This window comes from Zalophus californianus, chromosome 1 (assembly GCF_009762305.2).
Source record: "Zalophus californianus isolate mZalCal1 chromosome 1, mZalCal1.pri.v2, whole genome shotgun sequence".
NCBI classification, from domain to species: Eukaryota; Metazoa; Chordata; class Mammalia; order Carnivora; family Otariidae; genus Zalophus; species Zalophus californianus.
Genome location: NC_045595.1, coordinates 20344461 through 20365528, shown reverse-complemented (window position 1 = coordinate 20365528; position 21068 = coordinate 20344461). Strand labels below are relative to the sequence as shown.

The window sequence follows — 21068 nt, the reverse complement described above, 5'->3', positions numbered from 1 at the left end:
ACATAGTTTTGCATGCAGACACACAACTGTATTCATGGACACAAAGTCACATACATACAGCCATACATATGGACGTGTCTACACACAGCTAAACTCACAGACACAGCTGAACTCCCTATAGCTTTACATGTGGACACACAGAAAAGTACACAGCTTTACACATGAACACACAATACAGCTGTACACAGACACACAGCTACACACATATAGCTGTATATGGACAAAGCCCCCAGAGTGATGCTCCTAGCTAGCCAGTCTCACACCCCTTTAGTACCGCCACATACAGTTAACAGCATCACGTGCACATAACCACGTAGCCATCTGCACAAATACAGCCATACCCAGCCCCAACCATAACCTACTGTCTGCTTGGGCCCAGCTTCCAACCATGAGCAGATGCATCCATGGTTACACACACGGAGCCAAAGGTATGTATGCATGTATGTGCGTGTACACCCCCAGGTACACAGACAAGGGCAGGCAAGCAGCGACCGCCTCACCTGCTGAGCAGATACCAGCATAAGCCCAGCCACACTCAAACCGCAGACACAAAGGCATCCCTTGGAAGCAAAGGCAGGCTGTGAGCTCCCCACTCCTGAGCCCTGAAGGGCACCGCATGCTGGGCTCGCTCTCCCCTTGACCTGCTCTGCCTGTTGCCCAGCAGCCTGGGGGAGCCTCTGGGGCTGCTGCAATGGATGAGCAGGCGTCACCTGGGGCCACAAAGCCGGGAGTGGAGGGCTTTCAATACCGCTTTCCTCCGCTCACCCCAGAGTACCTTGCCATACTTCCTCCTCCCCTCAGGCTGGGGGTACTCCTGCCCACTCCCGGCCTATCTGCACAGGGCTCCTTGAGGTGAAACACACACAAATGCACAGCCCAAATCCAGGTGAAACGAGAAAATCAGTTGCTTTATTCTGAGTCCTGGAAGCTCCAATGTGAATCTGAAAAAACATGTCAGAGGGGCGAAAGCCCCGGGGTCTGGGTGCAGAATACAGTCCCTGGCTCCTTTGGCCCTGGGAGCCGAGAGGGCAGTAAGAAGGCTTAGCTAGGGCCCGGGGCAGTGGAAATCAGGTCCCCCCGAGACCCTTGGCCCCAGCCTGGGCCTGAGAGGTGAAGGAGGAAGAGGACTGGAGAGTCTGCTCAGTTCCTTGGCAAATGCATCCCAGGAGGGTGCAGGCCTAGGGCTACTCCTCACCCTTCTCTGGAGTAATAGGTTCCCGGGGCCACTTGGAAGCCCCAAGGGGCTCAGCCTCAGGGCTCAGCCTTGGCTCCCCCAGGGGCCCCTCGCCTTCCAGGTCCAGCTCCTCGAAGGATGAGCCGCTGGCGCCTGACTCGCCATAGCTGTGCTCACTGCGGGTGTCGCCGTCGTCCCAGCCACGGCTGCTCACCCCAGGGGACAGTGTGGCAGCTGAAGTCTCCCGGCTGCCAGGACCCACGTCCAGGCTCACAGAACTCGTGTCACTCGTCGTATCAGCTCCTGGGCCAGGAAGAGGGAACACATGTTAGCCAGGACCCCAGGCCCCCTTCCAGGGAGAGGGCGGACACCCCGCCACTTGCTCAGGAACCAGCGTGCACAGTGTGCTCATGAATAACAGAGTGGGCCCTAGCTCAGGGGGCCCATTCTAGCTGCCCTCTGCCCTGACCAGAGCTGCGTGCACAGGGCAAAGGGAGGGGGAGGGAGGGAGGGCAGCCTGCTGTGCACTCCTCTCCCTCCCCCCGAGTTAGCCTCACAGCTCCCTGCACTCCCACAAAGCCTGATGCTCCCCACCCCCAACAGTCCATTAAGGACCACTCAGCCCTGAGGTGAGGAGCTGAGGGTAGAACAAAGAGATTCAAGTAATGTCCCCTCCTCCACACCTCATTTCAGGCTTGGAGAGAGGTTTGTCCAAGGCCAGCTATAGACAGTGCCCATAAGGCATGAGGACAGGTGAATGGACCAGGAGGCCTACTCTCTTGTCCCCCTCCCCCGTGTGGGGCTCCCCAAGGAACAGCCATATCCAGGAAGGCAGCTGGCCTCAGCCTCTGGCCCCCATTGAGCCCTGATTTGAGGAGGCAGCTAGGGCAGGGAGAAGTGGGATGGAGAAGTCTGGAGAAACCAGTTGCAAGGAAGGAGGGTACTAGGATAAAGCATTTTAAGGGCTTTCTTCCCCTATGCCTGGGTCACCCCAGAGGAGCCCTTAATTATCCCCAACCATTACTGGTGGTTCCTGAGCCACAAAGCAGCAGAAGGGGACCATGAGAGCACTCTGCTGGCAGCTGGAAAGCCCTGAGACAGGGCTGAGGGTCCAGATCCCTCCCAGTCTGTTCCTCCCACCCTAACACGTCCTCCAGGCAAGTAGACACTTCATTTGCCCTGTTCAGGAGCAACCCCTCAATTCATCTCCCCAGATCAGAGGCACTGACAACAGTTGGGGGAGGGGGACAGGGAGGGACAAAGAGCTCAGGCCCACTGTGTAGGAATCCAGATTGAGAGAAGGCTGATATGCCTCCCTTCTGTGTGAGAGGGAGAGGGGCAGCTGTCAAACATCAGAGGTGAGGGATGGGCCAACTTGCCCAGATCCTGTCTCCATGGTGATGCAGCCCTGAGCCAGGAGCAGCTGGGGACTGCTTGGCATTTGGACTTGGCCTGGAACTTCACTGCACCTCAGATGGGGACTAAAATAAGTGTGGGGGGGGGGATTTGGGGTCTGCTCCTCCAGTTCCCTTGGCCCCGAGAAGATGCCCCTTGGGTCTACTGGCAGAGGTGAGGTAGGCTCTGGAAGTGCCAGCCTACTGGCCCAGGGCCCTCTTCTTGCTGGGGCCCCAGTCATGGCTCCCAGAATAGAGGCAGCCAAGAGTGAGCCTGAACTTTACCCTGAGTTATGGGTGGTTCCTTCTGACTCTGGGGCAGGACTCCAGCCCCTTATTCACTCCTTAAATGGGGATAATCAGTGCCCCAGGGGCTGCAGGTCTGAAAGGAGCAAATAAAATGGGGCTCCCAGGCCCCATTAAACTGTCATGTTCCACCAGCCCACCTACCCAATGGCTCTCTTGGGACCTGGGTATGGGAACCTGCCTGCTTGCCAGGAGGCTGACTCCTCCCTCTCCCAGTTCCTAGGCTAGGAATGATCAGAGGATGGAGCCCAGGGATGCCCCTTCAGGCTGGCCCCCAGTATGCTAATATGAGGCCAGCCCCTGTGGGGACATGTGGACACTTCTGGCAAATGAGTCCAAGGCAGGGAAATGGCATCCCTCCAGTCCCACCAAGGTCTGCACCAGAGGAAGTTCCAGAGTCTTGGGCATGTGTCCCAGGGCAGAAAAGGCCAGGCAAGGAAGGGCAGCACCTAAGTCTCCAGGGCTGCTGGGGCAGAGAATGAAGCTGCCACCTTCACCCCAGTCTCTCCCTCCTCCACTGCCCACAGCCAGTGCAAGGAGATCAAATATTCATTGCCTCTCTGGAGCTAAATAATACATCAATGTAATAACAGGCATAAGGCAGCTAGCTAATCACCCCCTTTCACCTCCTAGCCCAAGTGGGGGACCTAGTGGGGAGGCAGTCAGGGGCAGGCCAAGCCCTGGGCAGCCAGGCGCCCAGCACACACTGCCGTGCAAATGGCATGCACCTGGCAGGCACACTCAGAGTCCTTCCTGGGTGTCAGGGCAGACCCTGTCAGAGGTGGGCAGACCCCTAACCCCCGCCGCACCCCAGGAAGTGGGCGGGCAGGCTAGTGGGGAAGACAGGCCAAGGCGCTGGGGGCGTGGGAGGCCTGCTGCAGCCAGCTGTAGCAGGTGCCAAGCAGTCCTTCAACACCCCTGGCAGGCGGTGTTTGGGAGAGAAGCTGGGTGGGTGGGCCAAGGACTGGGGTGTAGGCAGCAGAGGGAGGTCAAAGGAAGGTCAAGACACTCTCCCTTCCTGCCCTGGAGACTGCCTGGGCTTGCTGACCTTGTGCCATGTCTTGTGCTCACCGAAGGAATGTCTGCCGGGCATTACCAGGCGGGTGGGAACAGTGCCCCATGGAGGTAATTAAACAGCAGATGAAGTTAACTGTGTTGGACACGGCCTCTAGGGAGTAGAGACTGCCTCTCAGTACCCCTACCCCCCACCACAACATACGCCTCTCTAGGGTGACCTTGGCTATTGGAGATTGGTTGGACAGAGGAAGTCTCCCAAAGAAGGAGGGACAGCAGCTCTCCTCCCAGCTGTCCACTGGGGGGAGTGGATCACTCCCACAGGTCATAGACCGCCACCATCACACAAGGCTCCAGCAGCAGGCCCCCTTGCTCCTGGGGACAGCCCGGGGTCACAAGAGGTGATGGCAGGGAGGTGGATTGAGAGCAGGCAAATTACCAGCTGGCCTGGACCTGGAGGATGAAGGCTGGCTGGGGTGGAAGGGGCAGGGCACTGACCTCCTGGCCGCCCCCCTGCATGCTCTCTGGTTGTTCTTCAGCAGGGAGAAAGCAGCTGCCTCTGGGTAGGGCTCTGTCCTGGGAACACCCTGTTCTCCTCTTTACCTTCCAGATCCAGTGCCAATCTTACTTCCTGATGAGCCCCACCCAAGCGATGCCTCTCTTGAGCAGCCCCCCCCCCCCATGAGCATCTGTTTCCAAGGGCACTCCCCGTTGCATCTGGAGGGAATTCAGGCAGGGTCTTTGTATCCGTGTCTTTATCTTTGCCAGGGCTAACATATGTGAACCCAATCTGCATGGATCCACGTATCTAGAAACAGGCAATTCTCATGTGGGTCCTGGGGTAGGCAGGTCTTCCTCCACCTCTGCCAATCTTAGCCTGGATACCCACAGTGCCAGCCCAGCCAGAGAGGAGCCTCCTCTACCATGCCCCCCATGTCCAGGGATAGGCTCCACACAGGCCCCCACCCTCCATACCTGTGCCATCCATCTGGGTGTCACTGGCCTCCGCAGGCCCCCGGCTTTTCCGTTCTGTCTCCTTCACCTCAGGCACATAGAAGTCTCCCTGCCGTGCCAGTGGGCACATGAAATAGATCTGGTCTTGCTGGTAGATCTCCAGCCGAGGGTGGGCACACAGCTTCCGCTCCTTGTCAGAAAGTGGCAGAAGGTGGAATGAGCCCTACAGGGCTTCTGACCCACTTGTCCCTAAGAGGCCCTGGGAACTATTATCTATTATTCATTCCCTCCCAGAGGACTGGCTCCACCTGTTGCCTCAATCTCCCCCAAGTACCAAACCCTTGCTGAGGGAAGCACACACAAAGCACCCTAACGGCAGGGCCCCATACTCCAGGAGGCAGTAATTTAAGGACCCACCAGTCCTTCAGACAACACCCCAGGACAGGTGATAAAAGAATCCGGGGGGCGCCTGGGTGGCTCAGTTGAGTGACTGCCTTCAGCTCAGGTCATGATCCCGGAGTCCTGGGATCGAGTCCCACATCGGGCTCCTGGCTCGGCAGGGAGCCTGCTTCTCCCTCTGACCCTCTCCCCTCTCATGCTGTTTCTAATAAATAAATAAAATCTTAAAAAAAAAAAAAAAGAATCCAGGGGACTGGCACTGCCCCTGGCACCAGTAAACCAACCTATCTATACGTCTGCAACCAAAAGGCTGTTCCAAAAAGCACTAGTCTCAAGGAGCCATGATGCTTAGCACCCGACTACCCCAGGGACAGGGACCCCATGTACTACAGCCCCAGGCACCCAAGCCAAGCCAAGCCAAATTCTGACCTGCTAGTCTTCCCATCTCAGGATCCCCTGGCTGTGACTTCCTTCCACCCTGGACAATACTGACTGACCCCAAGATCTCAGGAAAGGCCAGGGCCCCTGACCCTTAGGCCTCCAGCCCCTGGCCTTGCAGACATGTTACTGACAAACCCTAGACAGGGGCTCCAGGCCAGCAAAACCCCTCTTCCACTCCCATTCCCTCCTAGTTCAGGTCTATGCCAGCCTTCAGGACTATCAGATGTGGTTGGTTCCAACCTCGTTTAGCACCTGCACACTATTTCGGCCAAGGGGGAAGAGGCAGACCCTAGGCTAGAGGGGTAGGCAGGACAAGTAGAACTAGCCCTGGACATTATCCTGACTCCCCAGTGGGCCGAAGTACCAGTTTATAGGGCCCCGAGTTCTGAGACAAGCACTCCCCTCTGCCTGGACCCAGAACCCAAAGCTCCCCTCCCCCAGTGTGTGTGGAATGGTGCACAGATGCATGCCAGAGCTGCATCAAGGCAAGCAAGAACAATCAGAACAGGGGTCAAGAGCATATTGCTCCCCAGCCTGCCCCCCTTTCCTGCAATGGAGCGCAATTACCTACTAAGATGACTGTGAGGCCCCTGCCCTGTCACTGCTCACCCGCCAACCTTCACAACACGACTATTTATAGCACCCGCCCGGCTCTCACCAGGAGCTCTGAAATGAGCCTTCCACTTAGCAGTAATGAAAGACTTATCACCTGGTAGGGAGAAGCCACTCTAGGACTCCACTTGTCTGCCTGCCTGGCCAACATTAGGATTGAGGAACCCCTTCCAATTAAAGCAGTGAAGAGGAGTAAAAAATGAACCCCCCCCCAGAAAGACAAGAAGAAAGGTGAGCCCGTAAGTTTTATGAGCCAGGGTGTTCAGCAGCCATTGGGGGACAGGGTTTGTCTAGGAGCCCATAGGGGAGGTGGACGGCCTGGCCAAAATCTAGCTGCAGCTCAGCTAGCCTTACTGCATGGGTAACCCAAGCAAGGCCCTGCACCCTAAGGCTTCATGTGCTCAAACACAGAGAGGACACCCCACCCCTGACACCCCAGGATCAGTGAAGGAAAGTCATTATTTTTAATAGCTTGAGTCCAGGATTTTTCTGCCAACCTGGGTGTTCTTTGTGCCACCTCATGAGTCCACATGCCCAGCCCCTCCCATCTCTGCACACACTGACGGCTGCCTCTGCTTCTCCAGCTGCCCACACACTCACCCAGCCCTGGTCCTCAGGAACAAGAACACGGTGTCAGGAAACAGGAGCTGCCAGGCTCTGGGGCTACTCTACGGCCAGCACTTGGGAGCGAGCATCTGCCAAACCTGAGCCCCATTCAGTGAACTGAGCCATGTCACCAAGCCCAGGGTCAGGGGGCTCCCTGAAGAAGATCCAGGTCCTTCCCTGGTAGCTAGAGGGAAGAAAAAGGCCCCCAAACCTAATCAGGGCATGGTTTTCACCAACACATCCATGCTCTCTCTGGGCATTCCAAAGGTCCAGAGGAAATCTGTTAAGTGGTCATCAACCTGGTGGCCCAACTCTCAAGGGCTATAGACATTTGGTTTTGGGGGATACTCCCAGGAACCAGAACCTATGACCACCAAGAAATTCCAGGGACAGTGGAACCCTACCCCAACCCTTGTCAACACTCAAGCCACCTGCCTGAAGCTTCCCTTCTGGAAGTAACAGGGATGATAAGAGGGAGTAGTCCTCTTTTCACTCTCTGCTGTAGGCTGGGCATCAGGGTGGGCAGTACCAGGCAGCTACCCTTACCACCTGCTCTGCCAGCCCCCTCATTGGCAGGCGGGAGGCAGCTCTGCGGCTGCTCTGCGCATCTGCCTCCTCCAGAGAGCCCGGCTCTGAAGTTGCCTGGCTGTGGACAGCCCTGTTGCCATGGAAACTGCATCCTCCATCCTTGCCTTCGCCTTCATCTCAAAGCCATCGGGGAGAATAGAGGAACGGGGAGATAGAGGAGAGAGAGAAAACTGGCCTGGCTACACAGCCCTTCCTTCCCTGCCTAGCTCTCCCTCCTTGCAGCATCCCACACAGGGAGTGCCAGCCGCCCAAGCCTGCCCCCAGGCCCCTGGAGGAGCAGCCTCCCACCCAAGCCCAGCCTGGTCCTACCCCTACCACCTGCGGGCCCCTGGCTCTCCCCAGTGGAGGGAGGCATGGAGCTAATTAAAAATCTCATTGACGGCTTAGCCTCAAATCATTTTAACACATGCCAGATCCTGTCAAAATTCAGACTCGGGGCAAAGGAGAGGAACAGGAAGAAGGCAAAGGTGCAAACTTCCAACTCAAGCTGACAGGCAAGAGAGGGGTTTATAGTTGTCCCCGGGGCCTCTCAAGACCCCCTCCCTGTTCTGCCCCCAGAGCAATAATGAGCCCAATGGGGACTGGGACAGGGGAGGAGGGACAAGACTAGCCATAAACCCTGGCCCTAAATGATCAGGGAGAGGACAAGACCTTTCCCTCCCAGCCAGGTACAGACACTGAGGGAAGAGAGGGTAACCATGGGCCAGCTCTCGGGTCCTCGCTACACAGCAGGAGCTGTGGCCTGGGCTGCATGTCGGTGAGCTGATAAATATTGGAAAATCATTGGAGGAAGGCAACACCAGCTGCCTCTCCCTCAGCTAGCCCCAGGGAGCCCTGGGCAGAACAGACTGCCAAGGGCCAAGGACACCAAGTCAATGCCACACTGGGCTGGTACTGCTGGGAAAAGGGGCCTGAATGGGCCTGGCATCCTTCCAGCCCTGGGCACACCCCCTCCCAGAGCCCAGACAGCCAGAGGCTCCAGGAAGCATCACCAGGACAGGGGAGCCTGCTCTGGCCACTGAAGCTACTGGCCATCTGATGAAGCCACAACCCAGAGCAACTCACTCCCACACAGAATCAAGGGGACCACAAGGTCTCTCTCCAAGGAAGGAGGAATGCAGACATCCCAAATCCTCCCCACCTAATAGGAAGAAGTCACCTTGCTAAGGTGCCACCAGGAACTGCTAGAAACTGGATTCAGGAGTTCTAGTCACTCAAAGACATCTCCAAGGCTTGCTTTCCACCGCAGAAACAAGAGGGGGACTTGGAACACCACCCACAATGCAGGGATTTCCAGGGGACCTCAGTCAGCAGCACTTCCCCCAATACCCCTACTGCGCTGACATGGGCTCCCCCCTGCCCCACCAGGAGTGCTGGCACACCAGGGAAGGGGCGGTATACACAGGCTGCCATGGGGCCACTGCCTCAGCTACCTTGGGAACACACCACACATTCTCTTCTCACCTCAGGCTGAGCTCATTCCTGGGTGAGGGGCACAAATTTGGCCCACACAGTTCCGGACTCCTACAGAGGCTTAGATGGCCAAGGTTTCCCCACAGCACCCACAGTGCTTCCCCGGGGAGTTCATACTGCATCAGGGGAAGGGAGGAGGGGGGAGAGAGAAGATCTGAACCACTCCCCTTTGGGCACCAACCAACCCATAGCCTGGCTTTGGCTAGGGGTGGGGAAGGGTTGTGGGGCAGAAAAGGTCAGGTCCAGGTGGAGACTGAGGGTGGATCCTACTCCCAGGCTCCTCAGAGGCTGGGTCTGCTCGGTGCTAGGTGGCCTCAAATCCCCAAAAGGATGAGGCAATGGGTGCAGGCCAAGGGTTGGGTCGCACATCCCCCACCTCCACTTGAGCCCCAGAAAAAGATGAGTTCTGCTCTGTTGTCTCTACCCAATCACGGCCCTGTAACCTCCTGCCTCACTGGCGTGAGAGGCCCTGGCCTCCCTGTTCACCCTGGGCTACCCAGTCCTGCCCATCCCTCCACACCAGGCTGGACAGTTGGGCAGCCACACAGCCAGCAAACAGCTGTTGCATCCCACCCGAGGTGGCGGCATCTCCTCACTGGGTGAAGTGAGGCGTGCTCATTTTTAATTACACAGACACCAACATGCACCCGCCTGCACACAGCACTCCCTGCAAGTGGGGGCTCAGACCCTGGAGGCCCTTTAGGCGACTGGTCTGCTTCGCACGTGCAAAGTGACGGGGGAGGGCGCAGCAGGCACTGCTGCAGCCAGAATGTGGCACACTGTTATTATTCTGCCCAGGAACTTCCGTCAACTTCCCTCTCCCTGGCTGCCTCTCATCCCCACTGGGCCTCCCAACAGCCTCTGGCCCAGAACCTAAACCTGTCTGTGGGGCGGGAGGTGACAGCAGGAGAGACAGCTCTGGGGGCCTTGCCATGCCAGCAGGGAGAGCCTGCGAGGGCTGGTGAGCACCCTCCGCCTTGTAGCAGTAGGGGCCAAAGCTATGAAAATGATGGGCAAAGGAAACAAGAAGAGAGATGGGGCTGCCTCGGAGGGAAGTGAGGGCACAGAAGTGGCAGAGAGAGCTCGGGCAGGAGCCCAGAGCCTCGCCGTTGACAAATAGGTAGCTTCTCCTTGAGTTTCAATATCCCCAATTGTAAAATAAAGAGATTGGAACAGATGATCCTAAAAGAAGTGAGAAACTGGAAAAGGTGAATAAAAACACCATCACTGAAAGATAATTATATACTTGAAAAACCTAAAAGGAATCAATTGGAGAAATTACCACGAATGTTAAGATCGCAAATTTAACAAAAAAAGCAGAGCCCAGTTTTCTGTGCACCAGTAAGCCAGTTAGAAAATATAACGGAAGCAACAGATGAAGGCTCTCTTGGGGTCGGGTCTATGGGGGAGCTCCTCAAACGGCAGGGGAGGGGATGGCATTGGAGCCAGGCCTGGGCGGGAGGCTGGGGAAGACTGCAAAAAGGGGAAGGTGTGAGGGAGAGGGGGGTGGGGAAGCAGGGCGCCGTGCCCAACACCCCAGCCTGCTGTGCCTGCTGGCACCCCTGCCTCAAGACTTTTCATTTTCACCTCAGAGCTGACAGCTTGCCATGCAATTTACACCTCTGCTCATATTCCTGTGCACCCAGGCCCTGGCTTCCTGGGCAGCTCGAGAAGGGGCCTCAGCAGCCATCAGATCAGGGTGGGCTGGGGCACTGAGGAGCAAGGGAGGGTGATTCCCTCTAAGCAGGCACAGGGGACCCAGACCCTTAAGCACCCTGGTACCTATCTGGACCAGGAAGCCCCTGATCTTGCAGCCAAGCCCAGCCTTTCCCCTCGCTAGGGCCCAACCCTAGCTCAGTCCCACTCTGGCCTTCTTGGGCCCTTGTGGAGCAGGACCAGGGTGTGGGGAGTCTGAGGGTGAGTGCCCTATGGGAGACTTGGGGGCTTGGCCCTGGGATCCCCCACTCTCCCTTACAAATCTGGGAGGGGAGCCAGACTCCCAGATGCTGCTGCTACCATGGTAGGCTCCACAGCCCACCTCTCTCCAAGATCCAGCCATTCTCTGCAGCATCTGTGCAGTCAAGGACCTTGAGCCCTGTCCCATTCACAGGCTGATGAGAATGCTACTGATTGATTATCCAGCAGCAGGAAGGCTGCTCAGTGCAGATGGAACCATGAAGCCTAGCACCTGGGAGCCAGAGGCATCAGGAAGTGCCCAAGAGGAAGGACAGGTGGGCAAGTGAGGAAGAGGAGAGGGGGAAGGAGAGGAGGTAGGTGAGGCAGCGGCAGCCCTGAATTTCTCATCTCCAACTGGTACCTCTGAGTTCTGCCCTCTGCCTAGCCACTCCCGGCACCCCCCCCCCCAGGAAAGCCCTTCCCCCGGAGCCTTAGGTTTCCGGTCTGTATAACCAGTCTCCTTATCTGAGGGCTCCACTAAAGGGCAGAGTTTTCTGCTCTGGAGGGAAAGCCCCCTCCTCAAAATCCCGCCCCCTTCCCTCGTTCCTGGAATCCCAAGCTTTCCGGAGAAGAGCAACAGAATTCTTCCTCGGTAATTCCCATCTGCCTGGGGAAGAAGGCTCCCTCTGGATTGGTGATGGCCCAACCCCACAGTACCATCCAGACAAGCCTCAGCCCCCAGGGTCCTGCAGGGCTGCCAAGCTACCACATGTGAGCTGGTATTTCCAGAGTGGTGGCTCCCACGCCCGCCCCAGCAAAGGCTGGCTTTGTGCTTCCAGTCCTGAGGTATAAGAGTGGGGAGAGGTGAAGCCAGAGAGACTGAGGAACAGGTTCCAGGGCCTCGGCTGGCAGTGGGGAGAGACCCAGCCTCCTTTGGGTATCCCCACACCTCAGCATCCAGGGGCAGCTCCCTAAGGGGAGTAAGGGAAGCCAAGCCCTGGTAAGGTGGGGGCCTTCTCTTGGCTTGAGGGTATCTGGGAGTAGAAAGTCATTCGGAGCTCAGCTCCATGGCCTCCAGCTCTCCCTCCCCATCTCCCTGTGCTAAAGTCCTATTCCAAAGCCCAACCTGAAGCAATCATTCATCTGCTCAGGCGCCATCAGTGGCTCACTCCCTAGAGCATGCCACGGGACCCGGCTTCATCTCTTAGGTCCGAACTCTTGCTCCTCCCCTGCACTCCAGTCACAATGTACATAAAAACCACACCCAAATCACTGACTCTGCCTGACCTGCCTTTTCACCTGGAGAATGCATGCTATCCTTTCTTCAAGGCTGAGCCCAAATGCCACCACCTTCCAAAGGTTGCTTTGCCTTCCCTGGTGAATCCATTACCCAACCCCCACCCCACTCTGCCTGGGCATGGCTAGACCCTATGGCTGGGGGAAATGGTGAGGAAAGAATTCTGGGGGCCTGTCAGTCAGCCCCAGGTCCCGGCACTGCTGAGAGTGCTCTCCTCCCTGAGCTGGGACAGGCCAATTAGCAGGTGGCAGCACTGGCAAGTGAGCTGGCCGTGAAGCCCCAGTAAGGCACCTGCAGCAGCTGCTTCCTGTGCCCAGAGCAACCACCAATGTCTCCCTTAATGGGCACGTGCTGAGTAAATGGACAGCGAGGCTCTTCCTGCCCTTTGCTTCTGGCTCCCCAAGCTGAATCCCAGACCAGCAGCTTCAGCCCTGACTCTGCCCACCAGGCCTATAGACACAGGGTCAATGAGATGCTGGCCCACCGTGCTGTCATCCCAGGCCCACCCTGGGGACCATCCCAAGTGTATCCCAAATTCATGACAGGTCCCGAACCTCTTGGGCCCAACCCCACTCATGGACGGTGGCAAACTGCCAAAAAGCATACAGCCATCAGAATGATCCTCAGCCCAGGGCACCCAGTCTGGACTCAGCCACAGCTTCATCCACTGACCTTGGGTAACCTCCCCTCCGCAGGCCTCCGTCTCCCCATTTGTAAAATGATGGGAATGTGGGCTTTGATTATGACTCTATGATTGCCTTCTAACTGCTTCCCCCATCCCCTGAACAATGCTGCATAAAAGAGGGCTCAGTAAATAACTGCTGAGTAAACAACTGAGCTGAGGTGCTGCCAGGGGGCCTTCCTTATGAAAAATAAAGTTCCAAACCCTCCCATGTTTACTCAGCAAAGATGATGGGCACAGAGAGAGAGATGACCCCAGATTTCACATCCCACCAGAGCATCCTCACCTGGAATCCCACTGCCAGGGCCATATTGCTCCCCACTGGTGTTCTAGGCCCAGAGTGAGCTCAAATCCCCTCCCCCACTGACTCCCTCAAAGTTACCCAGGCAGGTTAAGGGGAAACACATACAGAAGATTCTGAGCCACTGGACAGGACCCCAGGCTCTGACCATGCTGCTGGGAGGAAGCAACAGACTCCCACAGCTCAAGAGGCTGATTCACTCCCGCAGGCACCTTGCTGAGTCCCCAGCTGGCTGCCCTATGACAACACCATCTGATCATCTACCACTCGAGAGTTCAGTCGCCACCACCCCAGGGAGAACTGCAGGGCTCCCTTCAGGTCCAACTCCCAGTCAGTCATGCTCCCCCAGAAACAACTGCCTCTTCTGGGGGCCCTGCCCCTTGCCTACACATGGGATGAGCCCTGGTGCCTCCCAGCTCCACTCACACTGCAGCTGCCACACACAGTGTCCTCAAGATCTGCAACAGACATGCAGTTGGCCAGGGGTGGAGGGGGCATCTGCCCAGCTGGGTACTTCTCTGAGGACAGAGGTCTCAAACCACTATAAATCTCAGATGTCCTCCTCCAAATAAAAGCTCACAAGGTCATCTGGTTTATTAAAACTCAGAGGCAGAGCTAGTCCAGTTAAAGCAAGTAAGGGTCCAAGTGCAACCCCTCACGCCTGGCAGCCAAGCCACCGGGGCACCTCAGCATAGCCTTAGGCTCCTGCCCCAGAGAGGTCTGAGAACTATGATCTGGGGTTCTTGCCCACTTTAAACCCCCTAGTAAGACAACCCCATCAACCCAGCTGTCCCAGACCTTTACCACCAAGACTACCCCCTCCAACCAAGCAGCTCACTATATCCACCCTGCCCCCATTTCCCCCAGCTTCTCCACAATTCTATGGAGGAAGAGCCAGTATCTGACCCCCAAGGCCTGCCTGCACTTCCCAGCCAACCAGCTTCCACATGGACAATGCCCTGTGTCTCCCTAAATTCAGGAGAAGATAGCCAACCATCACAAGGACCCTCCACTGAAAAATCATGGAAAGCAGAGACCCTGGGGTAAAGGGTTTATGAAGATTAGGGATCCTGTTGAGAGGAAGTCACGTACGGGGGGCTTGGCTGGGCAGTCTAACACTCTCAATGACCTCCCCGCCAAGTGCTATAGATAGCTGTGAGCCAGGGATTGAGCTCAGGGGCCTCTCACACACAAAGGATCCCCAGACCTCTCACTCAGTCCCAGTCTGCTCTAGGTGCCCCAAGGCTTCCCTGGACACTCATTAAGACTGGTTCTATCCTGCAGTGAATTCTGGGGCCTTTGCCTATTGTTCTGAGCTGACACCTGCCTGGGCCCCATCTCCTTTGTGGCCCTACAATTTGAAGGAAGCTCAGTTCCCTCCTGCAGCTGCCAGAAGACCTCTCCTTCCTGGGGCTCAGGGGGGTGATCTCCTCCTGTCCAAGGACTCCACCTCCTTGGACTCTGGTGGAGCAGCCTGACAAAGCTGGGGCATCTTCCACAGAAAATGATAGCCACATGGTACCCAGGCATCCCCTCACACAGAAGCTGTCCCAGATTGCTCTGCCTGGAGCCCCCTGGTGGTTTATGTGAAGAACGGCAGAGTTCTAGCCCTTATGGCTCAGCTTGCCAGGCTGCCAAGCTGGGTAAGGCTGGCCAGATCACAAAGCTGGGATCTATACATCATTCTAGAATCCCCACAGAAACGTGACAAATGCTTCTCTTTGGGTTCCTTATGGTGACCCAGAGGACCTTTCTGTCCCATGAAGTCAATTCTGCCCCAGTCTCAGGCACATTTGCAGCTGCCAGGACAGCAGCTACTCTCCACCTCCCTCACCCAAAGCTCTGAGACCATTCACCCCTGCCCCCTGCCCCAGCCTACCAAGCCCTCCCTCCCATCCTTCTGGCAGCAGGGCTACTGGTCTCCCTTACCCCTCACCCCTCCTGAATCAGAAAGTCGATGGTTGCCGTCATTCCATCTGAAACACCTCCACAGCAGACCCAGACTCAGATCCAGAGAGAAGGCAGAGAAGTGGAGAAAAAGAAGGGTGCGCATACGAATACACACACACACACACCACACACACACACACACACACACACACACACACACACACACACACACACACACACACACACAGAGGCAGCCAGCTGTCAGAGTTGGGAGAGTCAGAAGAGCCCACAGGCTCATTAGCAGCCTCTTTTCTCTGGTCCCAGGGCAGGGGGGAAGTGGGCAGGTGTGGGAGAGCGCTTTATGTTCTCTTCTCTGTTTTCCAGGCTGAGAGAGGCACAGGGCCACCCCCCCTGTCCACTGCAGGCTCAGCCCCTTCCTTGTTTCACGTGGTATGCTCCCCAGAACATAAGATCAGGCTAAACACAGGGGCAGAGATGACCTCTGCCTAAAGAAACCAACAGAGCACCCTGGGCTATGCCTCTACTGTGGGCAGCCTGGCATCTCCCTCACTCTCCCAGCTGGTGGCTGAGTCCACAGCAGCGTGCCTCACAGACATCCAAGCCCTTTGCTCTCTCTTGTACCCCTGGCTTTCTCATTGAAGGCAGGAAAGAGAATGGTAGCCCCCTTCCAGCCCCCACCCCAGGAGAATCAAGCCCAGAGCACAGCTGACAGGCTCCCACGGGAGGAGGAGGAAGGAGGAAGGGCTTTCATCAAAGAAGTGACGTCAAAACCAGGCAACTTGTGAAGCTGTCAGGGGCCGGGAAATTTGGACAAAGGTGTCTAAAAATAAACCCCTGAAGCCAGGAAAAGGCTTTGGTGGCTGAGCTGCTCGCCACCACACCACATGCCACATGTCCTGTTCTGAGGTCTGGAACCCAGAAAGTCTCTTCCCGGGGGTGCCCCTCCAATCCTGAGGTCGAAGATGGCACCAACAGGACTGGAGACACTGCCCAGCAGCCTTTCTTGGGTGAAACAGTTGAGGCCCCCCTCAGGACGCACGCTGAGCGGGCCTCAGGCACCAATGTCCGCCTTCCTGCCCTTACCGCCAGCCAGCTACCCCAGCTCCTGCCTCACCTCACCCTCAGCCTCTGCCCGACTCCCCCCCCCCCGGGGAAGCACCTCCTCCTCAGCACCCTTCTGGCTGCCACCGTCCAGCTCACAAAGGAACTCCACCTCTATTCGCCCCATGCCCCTGCCCTACCACAGCAATAGCTGTCCTGTTTCTTCCCTTCCTGTCCTTGACCACCAAGGCCACAGCTGGTGACCCAGTTATTCATTCCCCAGCCCTGACACCAAGCTCTTTTCACCTCCTTAACCAACACCTGTCTGAGCTCCCATTTCTACCACCGAGGCCTCGTCCTTTCCCCCAGGCTGCTCTGGAGAGCCATCAGGTTCCTTCGAATCCACCAAATTCAAATTCCTGCTTTCTTCTCCTGTTTGTTTCTCAGGCAGCATCCCACTACACAGTCTACAGAGCTGGTTGCCCTCCCAGTCCCTCCACAACATCCAATCCAATCCAATCCATGCACCAGTCCATCAGTTCTGCCTCCAAAATAGACTGTAAATTCCCACCTTTTCTGCATCTCTATAGCCACTGGCCCAGTCCAAAAAACCACCATTCCTGTAGAAATCCTGACAGCCTCCTAAGCACCTCCACTGGCCCCAGGGATCTGGGGTCTGGTCCCACCCTGCGCAGGATGAGAGCACCTGTCTTGTACACGTGTGGCTAAGAGACTCAGATCACGTGTTCCTTTCCTGGCTGGCAAGGAACCTGACTTTCCACCATCTTTAGGTCAAACCCATGCTCCCACTCCGCTCTTCTTACCCCCTTCTCCAACGGCTCTTTCAGGATTCCACCTGAGAGGTTATCTCCTCCAAGAGGCTGTCCCTGACCACTCTATCCAAGTTGGTCCCCTGACCTTCCTCACCATTCTTTTCTAGCACATATCCCATTTTTGTCTGACATTTTTTTTAAAGATTTTATTTTTAAGTTATCTCTACACCCAATGTGGGGCTCAAACTCACATGCCTGAGATCAAGAGTTGCATGCTCTACTGACTGAGCCAGCCAGGAGCCCCTTGTCTGACATTTATTACCTGCCTCTACCATTTGCTGTAAATGTGTATCTCATATACCAACATTTCACACTGTGTCCAGCACAGTACATGGCACATAGACATTCAATAAATTCAAGCTGAATGGATGAATATACAATTGCTTTCAAGCCCAACTGGGTCATTTCCTAGAACCCAAGTTTACAAAATGTAAGGGGTAAGGCTGGCCAGATCACAACAAAATGTTCTGGAGGAGGAGGGATGTGCAACAGGGAAAAATTAAAAAAAAATCTCTGTGGACACAGAGACCCCCGATCAGATCTCCTGGTGGTTGGCTCTCTTCCTTCCTCCAGGTAGGCCAGTCTGCCAGCATTGCCAATGACCAGGTCAGGAACTAAAGGAGAAAGGGCTGCTGTATAAGCCCATGCAGGCGCCAGGCCCGGGGCAAAACATCAACATCTGGGGCCTGCCAGCCACTGGAAGCCTCAGGGCTCTTGCTTTGTGGGCCTCCAGCAGGAAAGGGTCAGGGTGGACCTGTCCATCCATATGAGCCTGGAGTGGAGGTGGAGAACTAAAAATGGCTCTGGTCCAAGCCAGAGTTGAACTGACCAGGCTAGGTTTCTGAACAAGCTCCCTATGCTCCTAGTAGATGCTCTGGCACCCACAAGGTCTTGGGCATTTGGGATAGATGCCAGCAGCCTCTGCCCATCTTCCTAGCTCTATAGGCATCTGCTCCATGAAGGCCCCAGGGTATTGCCCTCCCAAAGGCAGCTTTTCCTCCCAGCCTAGGCAGTCCTCCCTGTCTCCCACCCAAAGGACTGGCTATCCTCCAACACACACATACACTAGGCCTGTCTCTCACCTTGATGTAGGTATCCAGAGCAGGATGGACACGGCGGGTAGCCAGCCAGATGGACAGGGTGGAGGTGTAGGGGAAGGTGGTTGTCACCACATGGCTGGGTGCTGGGAAGGAGAACACCTTGAAGCCAAATTTCTGGTAGAGTTGGATGAGCTCAGGGGAGGGTGACTCCTCACCCTCACTCAGAATGCTGCCCACCGCACAGCGGCACTTCTCAGGGGGTACCTAGGGAGGAAGAGCAGGGGTGTCAGGGTTGGGCAAAGGAAGAGGGCTCTCAGAACTCTTGCCACCTGGGTTCTGTGCCAGCTCAGGCCTGGCAGAACCACCAGCTCCAACAGGCCACAGCCCCAGATACCACGATGGAGAAGAGTATTTTCTTTCTGGAACTGATCCGTGGCCCCAGCCTCTGGCATCCTGCTGCAGGACTCATCCATCCCTTCCTTTATGCCTCCAACAAATATGCCAGGCCCTGTGCTGTGAACGGGGTGCAGGAAGCACTGGTCGGGAAGCGGGACCACACTGAACTGTGGATTGCTGATGAAACTGAGATCCTCTTCCCCAGTCCCTCAGGCTGGGCCAGCCACAATCACCAGAGCCTCTAGACCTCCTCTCCAACCCGTGCCCCATCCCAAGCCCTGACACACTTGCCAAGTCCCTTCTGGCTCAGGTGGAGACTGCTGGTTCCCCTCCAAGTCTCCCTGGGCCCCCAGTACCTGTATGTAACTGCACTCTGATCCCCTCCCTAGCTGCCCTCACCCTCCCGGATCCCATAAACTCAAGGCGGGCGGGGCTCCATGTGAGTCTCTAACACTTCCTAGGCCTGGCCCCAGGCCTGCAAGGCCCAGCACTCATCTCTCCTTCTGGCATCAAGGGGACCCAAGTTGTCTCATCTCCTGCCACCTGAATCTACACCAGCCCCTGATACCCCCAGGGGTATCTGATCCTGAATCTAAGACACTCATCACAGACCTTGTGCCGTCAATCCTGGATTTCCCTCAACTTGAAGGTCCCTTTCTCCCACTACCTGGGGCCCACTGACCCTTAAATTCAAACTCCCTCTACCTCCAGTTGCTTCTCTTGGCATACCTTCCCAGCACCATGAAGTCATTTTTACCTGTTCTTGCTTCTGTCCTCTCTTTCCAAGCCCTGTCAACAATCCCCTAGGGGTTTCTCAGCCCAGCCCAGCTCTGTCCTTGGAGTCTCACTTTGCCTGGGACTCATGCATCGACTCCAGGTTCTCACTTCTGTGCAGTCCCTGGGGGTCACTCTCAGCTCTCTGCAGCTAGGGCCCCCTTGCATCCTATGTCATTAAGCCTAGCTCAGGGCTTTACTGGCAGGCACTATGATGCAGCGGTCAGGACCACAACTTCTGGAGAAAGGCAGGACTGGGTGTAAACTCTGGATAAGTCCCTTCATTTCTTGGAGCGCAAGTTCCTTACAGAATTGACGTATTGAATGAGATACTCCATATGAGGGCTCAGCCTGGTACAGAACTCAGCAAGTGCTGTAAATGTTGTCGGTTATTAGCAGCTATGACACGGCCCAGTAAGTGGCTCTTGGCCTGCAATGCCCATTCACCCAACCTCTGAACACGTAGCTCCTCCCTGCCCATGCTTCAGGCTCAAGCACCCTCCTGGGGAGCCTTTCAGGGTAGCTCAGTGTCTGTCACCTCACCCCCCAACATTTTGCTGTAAACTCTTGCCTCCATCAACTCCACCTGGTAGCAGTCACTTCACTGGCCTGACACCCCTCCCACCCCACCCAGGCAGAGGCACTGGAGCCAAGTGCAGTACCATCTCTCGTCTGTAGATGGTGCAGCTGCTCCATCCACGCCCAAGGCTCGGGACAGGAGGCGCTGCCAGGGCCTCCTGCTGACAGAGGGAGAGTGCCTGAGGCAATGCCAGTCACCATGATCCTGACCCCAGCAACTTATGATGGAGAAATGGATGGAAAGCCACCTGACTGATCATCTTTGGCCTACCTGGGATTGGGTCTTTTCAGGGATCACTTCAGCAGCCTTTATGGAGCTCCCAAGCCCAACATCCTCACTGACCCGCAAAAAGCACCACAACACCCGTGATGACCCTGCTTATAACTTTTCAGTGGCTCCCAATTCTGCTCTAGGATGAAACTCTCAAGCCCAGCATGCAACATTGTCTTAAGTGGTCCATACGATACTGCCTGGATTTATCCACACACTTGCCTAGCACTTTTTTTGCATCCCCAGGCCCCAGCAAGGGCCAGAACCCAGGTGGGCAGGTGTCCACTGAGTATCTGAGTGGCAGAGGGAGGGACAGATCCAGGTTCAGGCCCAGCCCACGTTGCCAACCTCCTCTCCCACCACAACCCTGCACACGCCCACACGGAACTATTTGCAGCTCCCCAAACATGCCACGTCCTCCCATGCTTCCTGCCTTTGCGTAAGCTAATTCCTCTGCCTGGAATGTCCTTCTTCACCCTACTCCAGAGTCCCTTCTGCCTGGGAAACTCCTGCCCATCCTTCAAGACTCAGCTAAACCCTCCTCCTCAAAGCCTTCTGATGGTCCCTGCCAAGCAGCCCTTCCTCTCTGATCCCAAATGCCGACCCGAAGGAGCAGGCCTTGTGCTGCACAGTAACTGATGGTCCTTCCGTCTCTCCCCACCACTCCAGGCTTCTAGGCAGAAAGGTCCAGGACCCTGTGCACACATGAAGTTCTTGGGGTATGCTAAGCAACAGCACATGAATGCCTGTACATGCACACATGGGCCCTGCACATGAGCAAACCTCTTCTTCCTCTATCTCGAAAGAGGAACTCCCATCACAGGGAAGGGAAAAAGAAGCTAATAAGGAGACAGGACTCCTGAGATCCTGGAGGTGTATCAGCCTCCGGCCCCACCTTTCTGCCTGAGCAACCCCTCAATTCCACGAGTGAGGATACCTCCTGCCCCATTCTGCCCTGGCCAGTAGCTAAAGGGCAGCCTAGGAAGTTACTCAGCAAGCCCACTACATTCTAAGCAGCCCTGTACCAGCAGGAGCTGCTGGAGTTCAGCAGCTGAACCAGGCACCAGCAAGGAGATGGAATAGGCC

The 21068-nt window shown here is 56.2% G+C and overlaps 1 protein-coding gene across 4 annotated transcripts in view; it reads right to left on the bottom strand.

The window, feature by feature from the left end:
- Positions 1 to 887: 887 nt before the first annotated feature.
- The window catches only part of TEX264 (testis expressed 264, ER-phagy receptor), a 30103-nt gene continuing 9922 nt past the window's right edge, over positions 888 to 21068 (bottom strand). For all 4 annotated transcript variants that reach the window (XM_027586932.1, XM_027586931.2, XM_027586933.2 and 1 more), the window contains exons 4-6: positions 18005 to 18226; positions 4864 to 5032; positions 888 to 1477 (exon numbers count right to left, since the gene is read on the bottom strand). In XM_027586932.1, the coding sequence (XP_027442733.1) occupies positions 1185 to 1477; positions 4864 to 5032; positions 18005 to 18226 (684 nt within the window). In that variant the 3' untranslated portion in view covers positions 888 to 1184. The remainder of the gene's footprint in view (positions 1478 to 4863; positions 5033 to 18004; positions 18227 to 21068) is intronic.